The sequence below is a fragment of the Lepisma saccharinum genome, chromosome 5, assembly GCF_977018435.1.
Source record: "Lepisma saccharinum chromosome 5, izLepSacc3.1, whole genome shotgun sequence".
NCBI classification, from domain to species: Eukaryota; Metazoa; Arthropoda; class Insecta; order Zygentoma; family Lepismatidae; genus Lepisma; species Lepisma saccharinum.
In genome coordinates, this window is record NC_139233.1 from 16,440,575 (window position 1) to 16,456,939 (window position 16,365).

The 16,365-nt window shown below is 39.2% G+C and overlaps 1 protein-coding gene across 1 annotated transcript in view; it reads right to left on the reverse strand.

The window, feature by feature from the left end:
- The window catches only part of bma (SCY1-like protein bma), a 554,791-nt gene that overhangs the window by 144,565 nt on the left and 393,861 nt on the right, over nucleotides 1–16,365 (reverse strand). The window contains exon 6 of the mRNA XM_083123076.1: nucleotides 3,561–3,691. Within this exon, the coding sequence (XP_082979202.1) occupies nucleotides 3,561–3,691 (131 nt within the window). The remainder of the gene's footprint in view (nucleotides 1–3,560; nucleotides 3,692–16,365) is intronic.

Below are 16,365 nucleotides of genomic sequence, written 5' to 3' on the forward strand. Positions count from 1 at the left end.
GTAGAGTTTGGAATACCTAAGAAGCTTGTTAGTATGATAAAAATATGCACCAGTGAAACAGAAAGTAAAATTCGTGTGGGTAATAATATGTCTGACAAATTTACAATTCATGATGGGTTAAAACAAGGAGATGCATTATCTCCATTGCTCTTTAATTTTGCCTTAGAATATGCTGTAAGGAAGGTAAAAGAAACTAAAGAAGGACTAAAATTAAATGGTGTGACTCAGTTGTTAGCATATGCAGATGATGTAGACTTACTGGGGGATGATGTGAATACAATTAAGAATAATGCTAAAATATTTTTCAAAACTGCTAAAGAGATAGGTTTGGAAGTTAACAAAGAGAAAACTAAATATATGCTTACAGGCCGAAACCAAGTGTTAGGTAATAATCAAAATCTAATTATTGATAACAACTCGTTTGAACCAGTTTCCAAATTCAAATACTTAGGAGTAATATTAACAAATGAAAATTATATTAAAGAGGAAATAAAAAGTAGGCTTAATTCAGGAAATACATGTTACTTCTCTCTTCATAAACTTTTGTCTTCTCGTTTAATATCTAAGAAACTAAAGGTTAAAATATACAAAACAGTAATTTTGCCTGTAGTATTATATGGGTGTGAAACTTGGTCCCTTACATTGAAAGAGGAACATAAATAGAGAGTATTTGAAAATAAAATCCTTAGGAAAATATTTGGACCTAAAAGGGATGAGGAGAAAGGTGAGTGGAGAAGGTTACATAATTTAGAACTACATAATTTGTACTCATGTCCAGATATTATTAGAATAATTAAATCAAGAAGACTTAGGTGGGCAGGCCATGTGGCACGAATGGGAGAGGAAAGAGGAGTTTACAGGATTCTTGTTGGGAAACCAGATGGTAAGAGACCTGTAGGAAGGCCAAGACGAAGATGGAGGGACAACGTTGAGATAGACCTAAAGGAAATCGGTAGGGATGGAAAAGAGTATATAGAACTTGCTCAAGATAGGAACAGATGGAAGGCCTGTGTTGCTGCAGCCATGAACCTTCGGGTTTAAAAAGGCTAGAGAGTTAGTGGTCGATCTCTTCTTTGAGACTTTCAACTTATTTCTTTTCGGGTAGAATTGCTGAGAGGTATGTGTCAGTTTTTTTTATTTGCAGGATCAGTAACTACTTGAGCAATAGGACGTGGGTCATAGTACATTATATTTGGACTAAAGTTAGTGCCTCAAAATAAAGTTCGACCCGCGGACGTATTTATTTATAAAATATTGTAAGTTAATGCAATTGAATTATCATTCCCTATATATTACAATCAGTATATTATAACCAAAATTTCCCGTGTTTCATTATTATTATTACTGTTATTGAATACCTGAGATCACGGGCGACTCAAGAAAAATATTTACCTGGCCGAGATCGATTTCTGGGGCCACCTATTTTCCTGCCTGAGTGCACCCCAACTTTCTACCCTGGTGTACTTTCCTCCAATAAAAAAACACGACCATGTTATAGCTATATTTACGATTTTCATGAACCGGTTAAAAATAGTAGCATTACATTGATTGATTGATTGAATTGCCGTTTTAAGTCCACTTTATGCACAGAAAGGCTAATCGGGACCGGCTGTTACTGTTAAAGAACACGTTTATTATAGGTACGTGCTTATTTAATACCTATATAATGACATCAAAATAAACAGTAACCAGTGCGCTTAAATTGCTACATGATTTTGCAATATACATATTATGTTATGGAGCAATAACTTAAATTCATTCTTGCCAACAATAAATCCAACTCTGTGCAAAATTCATAGCAACGCATTCTGTGGAGACACATAATGGTTTTGATCCCACTTTAAACTGTAGGTCCAGTCCTAATTAAGCCTTTCTGTGCATAAAGTAGACAAACAAATAGTCACGCTTATGTAATCAGAAATAAGGTTTTGACGCTAGTCGATGTGGATGTCCCAGTTTGACGCCCCCGGACCTAAAGCCGCCCCTGGCCTAGTTCCGGACGTACAGAACTTCTCTGCAAAAGTATATTGTGTATAAATTAATAGAAAATAGCTGTTTTCCATCAAAGTTAAATTCGCGTTTAAATTTGCATGCCTCCTGTGATCATAAAACTGTTTCGTAAAGTCTCCAACATGCCAGAAACGCGACAGGGAGCCGTATTAGATTAGCGCAGAGGAGACGGCATATCCTCCAAACGAGGCAACTTTTCCCCTTTAATGGGGTCCGAAGAGACGTTCTCCCAGGGTGAGGGAACTTCCTCGGAACCATTAAGATGCTCGTCACCTTGACAAAGTCCCGGCTTTTCTCCTGGGAAATCCTTCTCTCTCAAAAAAAACGCCAGAGACACCGAAACGAACAAGAAACCGCCGCGCTGTTACACTCCGACAGTGACGAAGGGAGACGTAGGGTGACCCCCCTTTCGTTTGACGTTCTCCATTTCTCTTTTCTTCCTTGTCCCTGCACGGAATTACTGACGCGAGGATAAACAGCATCTGGCTGTACAATCCCCTCACATTCACGTGCCCTGTATCTGGGAAAGGGTTTTGACCTTTGAAAAATTAATGCATCGGATAGTACGCAAAACTTTTCATTGAATAAATAACAGAGGTTAAAATCAATTTTATGTATTGCAAACCCCTAAGTGTGAAGGTTTTCTTTGAAATTCTGCAACTTTTTTCAAACATTAAAATCATTGGCCCAACGCGCTGTCTGAGATAGCTATCGACTTAAAAAGAAAATATTTATTGTAGTTAACATTTGTTGATTGTAAATGGTACCATAAAACTTTGAAATCGTTATTTATTAATCCACACCGCCTGGATTTGGAAAGTCAATATTCCTGAGATACAGCTGATTAATCGATTCGACAACAAACCCACACAACCACCCTGTATGCATGTATACAAGGTGTCACAGTACAATGACGACAAACATATAAACACAGTGGACATATCTGCTTATAGTATTCATTTCATTTGGTTATAAAGAAATTGAAGTCGAATTTGCGAAAAAATTACAAAGAAAGTACCTACATCAACATATAAATATTTAATTTACATATCAACGTTAACTTGATAACCGAAATTAACTCAGTATGGCATAACGTTTTTCATTATCATCATGCCTCTAAGACGACGGAGTGACAAATAAAATAATATTTTTAGATGAGCTAACATTTGTATAGAAACACTTTTGCCTATAACTATGACAGGAAAAATACTGATACAATGAGCCTCTGTGAATAATAGTGGCGCCTGTAACCAACAAAATTCTCCAATTATAGAAACGTATAGAGTTGTCGTTGAAAGTTAGCAGCTTCCACCATTTAGCCTAAACGTTTTAAATCCAGTTCAGGGTTCTATTATTGTACGGTCTGGACACTTTGTGTTTGTTGCCTCATCCATTCTTAGTGACGATTAACTTAGATACGTAAGTTATAACAAGAAAATAAAGTATAGAACAAATGACAATAACTCTTAAATATAGAGAGTGAATATATTTGAAATATTATCCTACAAACAGAAGAATGCACAAAATCAGTTGAGTTTGGTGCAGCTCACCTGAAGTACTTGATTAACGATAGCAGCTGCGCAGTGGGACGTTGCCTCGTATCCCTGCTTAGCAACCGCACCACAGCCTCTTGCAACGGAACTGGCACCCTCGGTAGAACATTGTGGAGTTGCTCCTCCAACTGGAATTAACAGGAAAATTAACTATTCTAAGCTCTTCATAAATTCCCAAAATGCATTTTATAAGATTTATATTCATCAGGCGTCATTTGAACACATCTTAATTATAGTATTTTGACAAAGTCATTACAAATACACTTTATCCACAAAATAACTTGGAGTGAAATTTAAGACTTGCCGCAGAGGTGTTGGGTAACATTAAACGTTACATGCAAAATTAGTATTTTGTTCAAATTTTTGTTAAATTACTAGTGTCGCTGTTTGTTGAGAGTTATACTTTTGTAATTTTAGAGCAATTATGCCATCTGTTGTCGTTAGTCCAACTCAGCATTAAGGTTTCTAATGACCTATCTGTGCAAGTACACAGAAAAGTAAAATGCATCAATTAATAAATGCATAAAGTCTGTAGCTCAGAACAAAAGTTTAAGTGCATCATCGAGAAAGATGCAGGAAGGTGCATCAAAACGCATCAATTGATGCATTAAAGTACAGCTCGATGTAGAAATGCATCCCCACTTGCATCATTATGATGCACTTCGGCGTTTCCTTAACAAACGATATACAAAAAATGCATCAATCTGTAAACCTTATTCTTGGCAAAGACAAAAAACACCAGTGCATCCATCAATCGATGCTTTTCTGGTAAATTTATATTGACATGATGCATTATTATTATATAGATTAGTTTTCTGTATGAGTATGATAATAGTATTACCTCATTGTAGGCGACAAAAACTTCTAAGCATAAGAACTTTGCAGTACCTCAGAAACCAATAACATGCATGACAAAACGAGAGAAATAATAAATGCAGGGAATAAAGCTTACTATGCCAATGTGCAATTATTAAAGAGTAAACTGATAAGCAGAAACATCAAATTATTGATCTATAAAACTATAATAAGGCCTGTGATAACATATAGAACAGAAGTATGAACAATGAACGACCCTAGAGGATGAACAACAACTAAGATAAACAAAGAAGAATAAGAAATAAATATTTGGACAAATCAAGGAAGGTGATAATTGAAGACCCAGTAATAATGAAGAGATAAATGCCATCTTAAACGAAAAAGATATACGTGGGTCGTTCAATATATAAGTTTCCGTATGCTGTAAAAATTTTTATTTTTAAGATACATTAGAAAACTATGCATACATGTGTAGGAGGATCCTTCCTCACTTCTCCACATAATCCCCATAGAGATTCAGGCATTTGTCCCACCGTTGCACCAATTTGTCCATACCCTTTGCAAGAAAATCAGGGCTCTAGATATTGAGCACTATTGTCACATTACGCTTCACTTCTTCATCTGTTTCGAAACGGTTACCTTGCAATTCAAACTTTAACACCGGAAAAAGATGGAAATCACTCGGCGCTAAATCGGAACTGTATCGAGGGTGGGACAGCCGTTCCCACCCCAATTCTTCAATTTTGTGTTGTGTTTGCAATGCTGATTGGGGTCGAGCGTTATCGTCAAGAAGAATGACACCAGCTGACAGGAGACCTAGTCGCTTATGTCGAATTGCGTTTTTCAGTTTATCCAATGTTTGACAATAACGGTCAGCATTAATTGTTCTTCCTCGCTCCAAAAAGTCCATCAGCAGAACACCCTTAGCATCCATGCTTCTTAACTCCTTATGACGCGAGCCCGTGTTTTCTGAACAAGCATTTACTTTTCGCCCTTGAGCGCATGCGCCTTCAAGCCTGATAACGAATCGATTGTTGTTCCTTGTAGACGAAGGATGGCGCTTGTCAACCATGTGCTTCTTTTTAATGGCATTGCTTTATACAATATTTTATAGCACAGGGAAACATATATTGAACGTCCCTAGTAATAAGATTTATCAAAGCAAGAAAGATTAGTTGGGTGGTCCATATAGAACGCATGAACAGAAACAGAATGCCACAAAGGATCATGCACGATAGGATGTGTTCCACAAGAAGAGGAGGCTGTCTCAAATTATGATGGTAAGACTGTGTAATACAAGATCTATATAGAATGAAAATCCATGGATGGAGGAAGATGATGCTAGACAGAAATGCCTGGAGGCTCTTCGTACAAGAGACTAAAGCTCATCCAGAGATGTAAAGTCAGGTAGCAAGGTAAGTTAAGGTAGTTTTCAAGTTACGAAGTTCGTTAATAGTTTTAGCCACTGACAAAAAAAAAATCATTCATAATAGAGTGAAAGAGGAGGCTAAATTATATTTTTGTTGATTAAGCCTTTGTCGAAATAAAGATCTCATTTATTTCATTTTTTCATTACGGATAATCTGAAGTCTGGATTGTGACAAAACACGAGAAACATCTACATCATGTGCTTACAAATATTAAATTTTACACGTTACAAAGAAAATAATAATTCTTGAAGGTTTCTTGGCGGCGAATATTGAGGACGTTCTCTAGGGGATCAACCAGGTGATTTCCGGATAGCCTTCCGAGCTATCGAGAGCTAACGCCACTCTCATCTTCAGGACATCCTGATTGCCCGAGAAAACCTCTTCATAGAAAATAATGTTTTCTGATAGGCTAAAATTAGTTTCAAAATATCTTTGCTTTTGACTATGAACAATTTCTGTAGCATATAATAGAAGCACCAACAATTTCATCCCTAAAAGTATCTATATATAAAACCAAGGACTATGAGGCACAACAGCTTTGCCGTGCAAATTAACCCAGGTTCGAATTTGAGACATGACAGAAACAATTCTCTGTGGCAAACACCAGACCACTCTCATGGGAAATTGTAGATTTCTAAGCAAATCGCGAGATGAGAAGGTAAACAGCTTCAGTCAGCTATTCGAATGGGACGAGCAATTAGATGTAACGTGGAACGCTATAGGTAGAGTTAACTTTGGACGGAGTTGTTTGAAATTGTCAATGCAGAATGTTCGTAGGTCTTCATACTCATTGTTCCTTGTGAGGCTTCATATTTTCTGTTCTATTCCGAAACCTCGTGTGGCACTTTGAATCTCTATTCAGCCTAGCTTAAAGAAGATGGGCCTATCCTTTCCTTCTTTCAGAGTGAATATCTAGAATCTTAGCTGGAGAGTTCCACTCAAGAATTCGGCGTCCCGTGTATTGAATTGGCGGCATATTGTTTATTATTATTAATGCAAATGTCAATACCAAAACCACTGTGCAAAGTTTCACTTTTTCACCCAGTGCAGTTTCCGGCTACTTCTTGTTGATCGATTCCTTAGCTAACTTATATGACCTAATAAATAGCCATTAGTGGCAACTAGTAACTCTCTAGCCTTCTTAAACCAGAAGGTTTATGGCTGCAGCAGCACAAGCCTTCCATCTGTCCCTCTCCTGGGCAAGATCAATCTAATCTTTTCCATCCTTACCGATATCCTCCATCTTCGTCCTAGCCTTCCTACAGGTATCTTACCATCAGGTTTCTCAACAAGAACGCTGTAAACTCTTCTTTCCTCTCCCATTCGTGCCACATAGTCTGCCTACCCAAGTCTTAAATAGCCATACGTAGATATATATTTTATCGATGACAAGATTTCTCCAAATGTAAAACCTGTTTTATCCGAGATCTTGAATATTAAAATTCTTTTATCTCAAAACTAAGATTTAGCACATTCGTGAGTTTGGCATTGGTGCGACGATGCAATATGCCTAGGAAGTAAAGTTCTTTTAAATCAAACATACGCTCTGATAGGCTAATCGGGTATGGGTTTACAGATTAAAGTTGGATCCGGAACAGCACAAATTTATATGAGGTATCGACTTATTTACAAAACGATCTCAAGGCTGCAACACTTATCAAGTGAGCTTGACAACACATTTTTTGTCATTTTAAAGATGGCGCCTCCTCCATGCACATGCACCAACGAAGAACAGTAGTTTCTTGCCCTCTGGAAGCCTAAAACGTATAGACATTCTATGGCAAATGAATATTCAATGTTTCTATGCATGCTTATCACATCAGCAAGTTTACAAATAGAGAAAGAAGTTCGACAATGGCCTCAGTCCGCACGCAAATGGGTCGCAAGAAGTTCGCGATGGCTCACAAGTGATTGCACATAGATTCCAAATATTCTTCTTCTTGAGGTACACAGGCACTAACTCAGATTTGTAAATATATGAGGATCAGAAATGGGCCTACGCTAAAATGCAGAAAACTTGTACAACTTTACATGCAGAGATCTGCTACATAAAAAACAAAAAAACCAATTAAGGTTTTGATTTGACTGTCTCGTACTTCCTTCTTGTAATCGTTAATCGTACTGCAAAATAATTTATGGAAACATTTCTCATCCTAATGAATAGTACACAGAGAAATACTGATTTGTGTTTAGGGTTTTAGGGTAAACGTACATTCGTAAAATATGGAGGGATTTCTGTAGGAGAATCCTAAATCTCAGTTACAAGGAAAAGCAGCTCATCCGGAGGGAGCAAATAAACAGAGACTAAACAACCCGCAGGACCATCTTCCTTTCTCCTGAGACTCCGCTACTCTATGAGGAGTGATGGGAGGCTCTTCTGCCCACCTGCGTCCCTACCTCTCCCTAATGCCCAGCCCAGCAGCTAGGATCTCATTCGGGAGACCTGCAGCTCCCCATTGAATACTTGCAATCATTCAGTTTGCTGGGTTTTTAACTTCTGGACAATCATGTAGTTTTTACAGGGTGGGTGAGAAGTAACTAGGCATTTAAAATTTGCTGTAGTTTGTGTAATATTTAAGCAATCTCAACGAAATTTTCTGTACATATACGAGGTGTGGCTACAAAAAAACGGATTGATGTTGCTGTCGACAAACGGTAAGCGTGTCAAGGTCAAGCGGTGCATGAGTGTATAACATGATATCCTGCCTATCGACTGTGAGATTGCCCAGGCTGCGCGGCGCTCAGTTCTGCTGTAGCTTGTGGACGAAGTGAACCGTACATCTGTGCTCCGTCGGAAAAATTTTAAGTGTGAAAGTGGAACAGCGTATCAATGTGAAGTTTCTTATGAAACTCGGAAAATCCGCCACAGAAACCTATGTTTTGTTGAAGGAAGTGTACGGAGATGAGTGTTTATCGTGCACTCAATTGTTTGAGTGCTTTCAAAGTTTTAAAGAGGGACAAGAAGTGATCGCGGACGACTCGCATCCTGGACGGCCTTGCACATCAAAAATGGTATCAAACATCGCAAATGTCGGTGAATTGATTCGAATTGGGTACATGAAGGTCAAACTGTCAACCAACATTATTTCATTACGGTGCTGACGAGACTTCGTGAGCGAGAAAGAAGATGACGACCTGATTTGCGGAAAAGCAAGTCATGGATTCTTCATCACGACAATGCTCCTGTCCACACGGCATTGTCAGTCAAGGCTTTTTTGGCCAAGTATGGAATCTCAGTGTTAGAACATCCACCCTATTCACCGGATCTTGCTCCGTGCGACTTTCTTTATTCCGAATGGTCAAATCAGCACTGAAAGGAACCAGATTTACGACCGTAGAATCTGTGAAAACAAAAGCGACGGAGAACATGAAAATGGTTTCAGAAGATGATTTCCAGCACTGCTTCCAGCAATGGAAGATTCGTATGGAGCGGTATATCCATAGTGCAGGAGAGTACTTTGAAGGGGATAATGTTCATATTGTACAAAATAATCAATAAAAGATTTTGTAGCATCAGTCCGTCTTTTTTTTTTCTAGCCACACCTCGTACATTATGAAATAGGATTATATATGTGCCAACTCAGAATTCAATGTAGACACCAGCGGCATCCACCAGCTCCTTCCAACGCCTCCTCGATGGCGCAGCGGTAGAGCCGTCGCCTTGTAATCAAGGGATCCCGGGTTTGATATCCGCTGGAGTCACATAGTGGTTCGGATCCCACGTTAAATTGTAGGTCCAGTCCCGATTAGCATTACTGTGCATAAAGTGAACTTAAAACATAAAATAAAATTTAAAAAATCAAAGCTTCCCCCAACGATTCTTCGTTACATCCCAAATCCGTGCCTACAATTGTTCAACAGTGCGGAGTTTTGTATTGTACAGCCCCACAGAGAAAAGTCGCAGGCCGTGAGGTCTGGACTTCTGGCAGGTCGTTCCTGAAGTCGTCGTCGTCGTCTCAGCCAACGTCCCTGAAAATTGTGGTCCAACCAGACCGTACAGTGAAAAGTGTGGCGGAGCGCCGTCTTGTATGAAAGCAAGCTCACGAATGTTTTCCATCGGGCCAAACATACCCTTGCAACATTGTTAACAGGTGTTTATTAAAATGTTTAGGAAAATAAGACAATTTGCCTGTTTTGTTGATTGGAAATATGTCGGGAAATGTGAATGAATGGTGAATGCACAGATTGTGTAAAATATTGTTTGCGGTTAATAAAACCAAAATGCATAAATAACGAAGCCATTGTACACTTGACTACGTGGTTCATAATTTTTTCATCATCTCATCTATTGTCAGGTAGTGTTCGCCATTCGTGGTGTCAGAAAATATGGACCTACGATCCAACCGGCTATCATATTGTGAAATTCGAGTGCACATATGTAATCCTATTCCATTATGTGTATGTACAGAAAGTTTCACCGAGATTGCTTAAATATTGCAAAACCTACAGCAAATTTTCAATGCCTAGTTACTTCTCACCCACCCTGTAGTATTTTTGGTTTAACAAACATCTCGTATCACATTCTTCGCCGGGTTAAAGAAGGAGTAAGGACGATGACATATTGAATTGGTACTTGTACAGGGTCAACGAAGTTAGCAATAAGGCGTGTTTTATACAGCTTATAATTGATACACCTGTAAATTAACTTTTATCTACTGCTAATATGTTGTATAAAGAAACTGCAGGAGTACTAATTGAGGTGAGTGCACGTTTCCTCCACAAATCTTTTCCTCAGTTATAAAGATAAGAAAAATACTGTAAATTCTCCCAGCAGCTAATTGTATTGGATATTAAAGACTGTATTGTAAAATATATTATACTCTGTCTCCGGAATATGTGGAGCAAGACCACACATAACGGCAGGGAAGGGGAGAAAGCGAGTTGGTAGAGCAAAGCTGTGCGAGCTGCTGAAAACGGTTGGTAGTTGCATTCACCATTGGCTCATCAGTTCATTGGTCGAGTCTCGAGTCACCACTTGTGCAGAGACTTGCTTTCGTTCGCATGCACCAGAGATTTCCTGGACAGGGCGTACATTTTCTTTAACATCGATTTAATTTGAAATTAATCATACCGTCGCGCTTTCATTGAAATTCTAACCCAATAAGATGGATTTCAACATGGCCTTCATGTTGGTAACATACATGTGAAGTTTGATTCGCATTTCCCTACCGGGCTTCCCCGATAGCGTAGTGATAACCTCCTCACATCGATACCTGGTGCAGGCACGTAGTGGTTCGGATCCTGCTTTAAACTGTAGGTTTTGCCCCGGTTAGCCTTTCTGTGCATGAACTTCAAACAAACTCAACAACATAAAACTCGTATTTAACCTATCAGCATTTGTCTTACATGGGTGCTTCCACACTTATGAATCATCCTATATTTTTATTTATGTCGACGTCTAAAAGTTCAAAACCGTTACGAATTTACAGCACAAACACATGAGTTGAAAGCACCGACAACGCTTCCCAACTCACAAAATTCGCTCTGGAAATGTCAGCACCATCTGTCGTGCGATGTAGGAAGCTTCGAGAAGAAGAGTTCACATGTTGCCTGTATTCCCCTTCCCTGTCCTTGGCTGGAGATGAATAGCGAGGCCATATATCATCGAAAGAGCCACAAGGGAGCATTTTTTTTCTCCGCTAACCCCTTAAAGAAAGCTGCGGGGAAGAGGCCGTAGCAGCAGATACGAGGGATCGCTAACAACGATGGGCGGCAATTTACACATCAACTGTTGAAAGCGCCGCTGTCACCGGACAGGTTGGGGAAAAGCGGGTGGATGGAACGTTGAGGCGCTGCCTCTGAACGTGAGCGCAATTTTAGAGGGCAAAGGATTTATACATATGCATTTCTGTATCCCTCGCATGTAGAATTCAGCATTTGAGTGCCCAGGGTAACAGGTAAAGCGCGCGAATTAAGGGAGCGAGTCTATGTGGCATACAGAAGAACTTCAGCACTGAAAGCGAGCCTGGGAAGTACATTTACTACAAATGTAAGTACTGGATCACCTGGGGAGCGCCAAAACCTTTACATAAGCGTGGCTATAAAAGAAGAGTTGGATTTGTGTAGACAAGAATTAATTGAAGTTTCTACTGCATAACATGCTGCCGCGGTAACACAGTTGGTAGAGCATCTGGCTACCACGGGAAGACCTGGGTTCGAATCCAGGGGCAGGAATTTTTCCTGCCATATCTCTGTTTCTGCGCGGCTCTGAGACTCACCCAGCCTCGCATTAATGGGTAACTGTGGGATAAAGGCGGCAGGCCGTGACCCTGATCTCATCATCCCAAATATGGCCGAGATCAAGAATATGTGGAGCTCTAACACCACAACACCCCGTACGACTTCATGGCATGTGAGCACATGCACAGGGGTACCTTTACCTTTCATACTGCATAACGGAGTATATTACAAAATGATACATCAATTTAAGCTATTTCGATGCCGTTATGTATGTATTATAGGAACACATAGCTACAATAAAAGAGTTCTTTAACAACGACACTTTAAATTATTTAAAAAATAAGCCTATTATTTTTCATCATTGAAACCGTAAATATTATGTTTTATATTGGAAGAAGGAAAGTTCGGGGACCAGAGTACAAAGTTGGAGGTTGAGGATGGCAGTGTGGACATAAGAGAGGGTGAAATGAACTTTTCCACCTCGCCCGGGTGAAAATTTTATCTTGAGCCACCCTTCTGGAGCACACAGACTGTTTAGTGTGTTCAACGACCACAGTCTACAATACTGAAGAGCAGCTATAGCCCTTGTGCCAGATGTCAGAAATACATGATATTTTGGCGGTACCGGATGAAACAACACTCAATCAGTTGACTCTAAGGAACATGAAAATAACTAATAAGCAATTCGAGGTATAAAGAGTTACGACACCATGGATCCTTCCTTGGTTTGAATCTAAGACATGAACGTTTTTGTCTGTCTCTCCTGAATGAAAAATATAGATTTAAGTTAAATTATATGAGACAGAGTATGACAGGGAAACTATGCTTTTGTATTTTCCTTCTAATAATATAATTTATTCAAGTGCTACAAATTGCAATCTGAATTTAACTTCATTTGTTACTTAGCGTCGCTTTTCTTCAACTTTTGGCTAATGGTGACCATGAGAATGTGATGGTACGATGATTGATTTGGTTTATAATACATACTTTTTTTCCACTCTTGACAAATTGCGACGATGAGGATGAATAGTGATACGGTGAAATTGATGAAGGGGCACTAACAAAGATGACCCCGGACACCTGACGTCATAATTGCAATGTGGGTGTCTTCGAGGTTAAGCATTGCGGTAGCTTTTCCCTTGTGTGGATAACTTTCTTGATTTTTAATTCATTCGAAGTTTGCTTTCCCCCTTTTACATTCCTACAGGAATACCTTCTGGCATTGTTCCACGAGTTGCAGATCGCAGCGCTTCTGGTACCGGAAGTAAATGGCGTTGGAGATCTGACCTTTGACTCGGCTACTTTGAAATACTTATCTCGAGGGTTGCGGGCAAATCTGCTTGTGTGCAGCGTCCGGGAATTTCACGGCAGCAAAAGCTGTCACAAAGCTCATCTCACACGCACGGTATAAATTCCCTGTGTAATTTAAGTCAGGTCACGTGTTGTGTGTCAGCCGGGATATGAGAGTAATCCTGCCACATTACAAAGCTAACTTCGCCAAAGGGAGGAATGAAAGGGTTGTGGGGTGGGCGGTGTGCTAATACAGCGAGCTACCCGTGGATCCAAATACAAAACTTTACAAACCGTTAATTCTACCGTGACGAGAGTTCATTTTTTTAAACAACGAGTCAAGCGACAGAGTTACTCCTGTCCTGTTCTTCATTCCTTTGACGAGAACAGCTCGAGTGCGTGTCCAATTGCATCTCAATGACCGATCGAAATTACATTCTGCTTTCAACTGGCGATTTATGAAAACTACAAAATATTCGGTTCATATGTGACGTTCGGCATTGATTGGACTTTATTGCAAACTTGGCTGAAGTCATAAATTAGCTCGGTGGCGAGAAGCAATTCAAAAACTCATCACTGTTGTAAGAATTCATCTGCAGCCTATTTCCAATATTCCCATACGTGGATAGAGATGTCAATTTAAATTATTGGCTTGTCTATTGCGAATTCTTACATAATACGCCACAGTATTGACGTGTGCGTTTAGTAATTGTGTTTAGGGTTTCATCCTAGTCTAATGGTTAGTGTTCTACTTGCTGGCCGTACTGTTCTGGTTTGGATGCATTGGAGGAGAGGGGATCAAATTTCGGTACCGACGAAGCTATGTAAAGATATAACGCAGGCTGCTTGAAAATGATTAATTCATTGATTTGGATTATTTTACTTCGCTTTTCTGCCACTTTTGGCTAATCGCGAAGATGAGGATTAGTGATGATATGATCAAATTGATGACGGGACACTCAATGTGCAACCGGGAGTTCTGACGTCATAGCGCGCTGTGGTGCTCGAAAAAGTAAAAGCTTACAGTAATCTAAATCCCTCCTGTTATGTGTTCCAAGATTTATTTTACGTAGTTTTCCTACCACTTTTGGCTAATGGCAAGGTCGAGATTGAATTATGATTAGATAGAATGGATGTTCTTTATGAGTGTCCCTTCAACAATTTCATCATACCATCACTTATCCTCATCTTCGCGATTATCTAAAAGGGTGATCTCCCAACTCATGACGTCCCATTTCAGGAACTAGCCTATAGTGAAAGTTCCCAATTCAGGAACCGACATTTTCATGAGGAATGTTTGAAGCGGAATGTTCCCAACACAGGAACCACTGCCTCGGGAGGGAAGGGGGAGAGGTAAGGACCGGGTTTTGAGAGATTCTTTATCGTTATTCCTTTTGTCCTGAAATACTAGATAGATATATATATCTTGCAGAAAAAGTACTGTGCTTTACAAGTTTCTTCTTTCGTTTAATACATTTTGAGTAATTGCATATCTTTTGCTTGTAGGTTAGGTTTGCAGTTACATAGGTGTGCGTAATGTGGACTATTTCAAACACCAATTCATCCTCCTGAATTGAATTGAAAAACGTAGTTCCTGAGCTGCGAAGTCCTGAATTGGTAATTAAAGCGGCAGGAAAGAAGTAAAATAAATCAAATCAATCAATCATTTCGTGGAAGGCGAATCTTACTACACGGCATAGTTTAAGCTACTGTTGAACATATCATTCCTCTCTCACAATCCATTGTTTGTAAGGATCGGGACACTGAGGGACGAGGTTCTCCAGCCTCCTCTCTCCTCATACCCTCTCTCTTGGTATACTTTTGCGTAGATTGCTTATCATAGCTCTTACGCCAAGAGCGTTAGTGTCCGTTTAGGATTGGAATATGGAAGAGGATTCGAGTATTTGTAGGGAGATGTTTCAAACCTTGGTGCCTATTAATAAAACCAAGGTGTGTATATATATGTTTGTGTTTTCTAAGATTATGGTACTTAAAGAATAAATATAATAAAAGAAAAGTATATACAGAATATGAATATAAAATATAACAACAAAATCATATATATGTTTGACCAGTGTTTCCAAAATTTCTAAATTGACTTCTATATGTAAAGGATTTGTTTGGTGCTGATATTCAGCTTGAAAATCTTACGGAAGTTTATAATGATAAATATAATAAAATACTAACTTGTAATATATGGTATTATCTAGTAAATTTATTGAGTAATATAGGTCCTTAGACCTATCCATTGTTTGTAAGTTAAGAATGCGGCCTGTTTGTAATAAGACAAACAGGCCACATTCTTAACTAGACAGGAAATGTTTGTTTTCGCTCTTCGAAATGGCTGCTTAAACATTCTTGCAGAATTGGTAAGAACAGGAAGAGGCCAGTTACGCGGCAAGATCTTTTTCTCCGAAGCGATTAGCTCACTTCCTCCGAATGCAAAACGGAAGAGAAATGGTTGAAACGCGTGAAATTCCAAACGAGGAAAAAGGGGCACGATTTGTGACCCTCGGCTGGTTTCTTAAGGTGAGAATTTCCGCTCTCGTTACAATCGGCCACGACAAAAAAGGAACTCTGATGTAATTGGAGAAAGACTCTATAGTTGCCATGGCAACAAGGAGGATAAAAAGAAAAATAGGCATGTTTTTGTTTCCTGTTGCGCAAATGAAATAACTTCAGCGGTGACTTTCACCGAGGTGAAATCAGAACGGGCCAAGTAGAATGGCAAATTCCAGAGGAACATCTCGGTTTCGTAGCTCCCTATTTTATCCCTATCGTGGTCGTTTTGATGTAGCTACTTATGAAAACTATTCATTGATAGTCAATATAAATGAAAAGGGAAGTATATACAGGAACACCTAATATGCTTTTTATAACTAAAGAAGCACAGTTATTAATCATCCAGCTCCTCAGTCTACTTACAAAACAAGGCAAGTGTATTCATATTTATTTAATCTTATTTGAATGAAAGGATTAAGCTTTACATGTTCTACTATAGAGCCCCGGTTTTAAAGGAAATAAAACTCTTCTGAGAGTTTAAACTCGCCTGTATTGGATCTCAACTGGCTCATCGGCTAGTACAG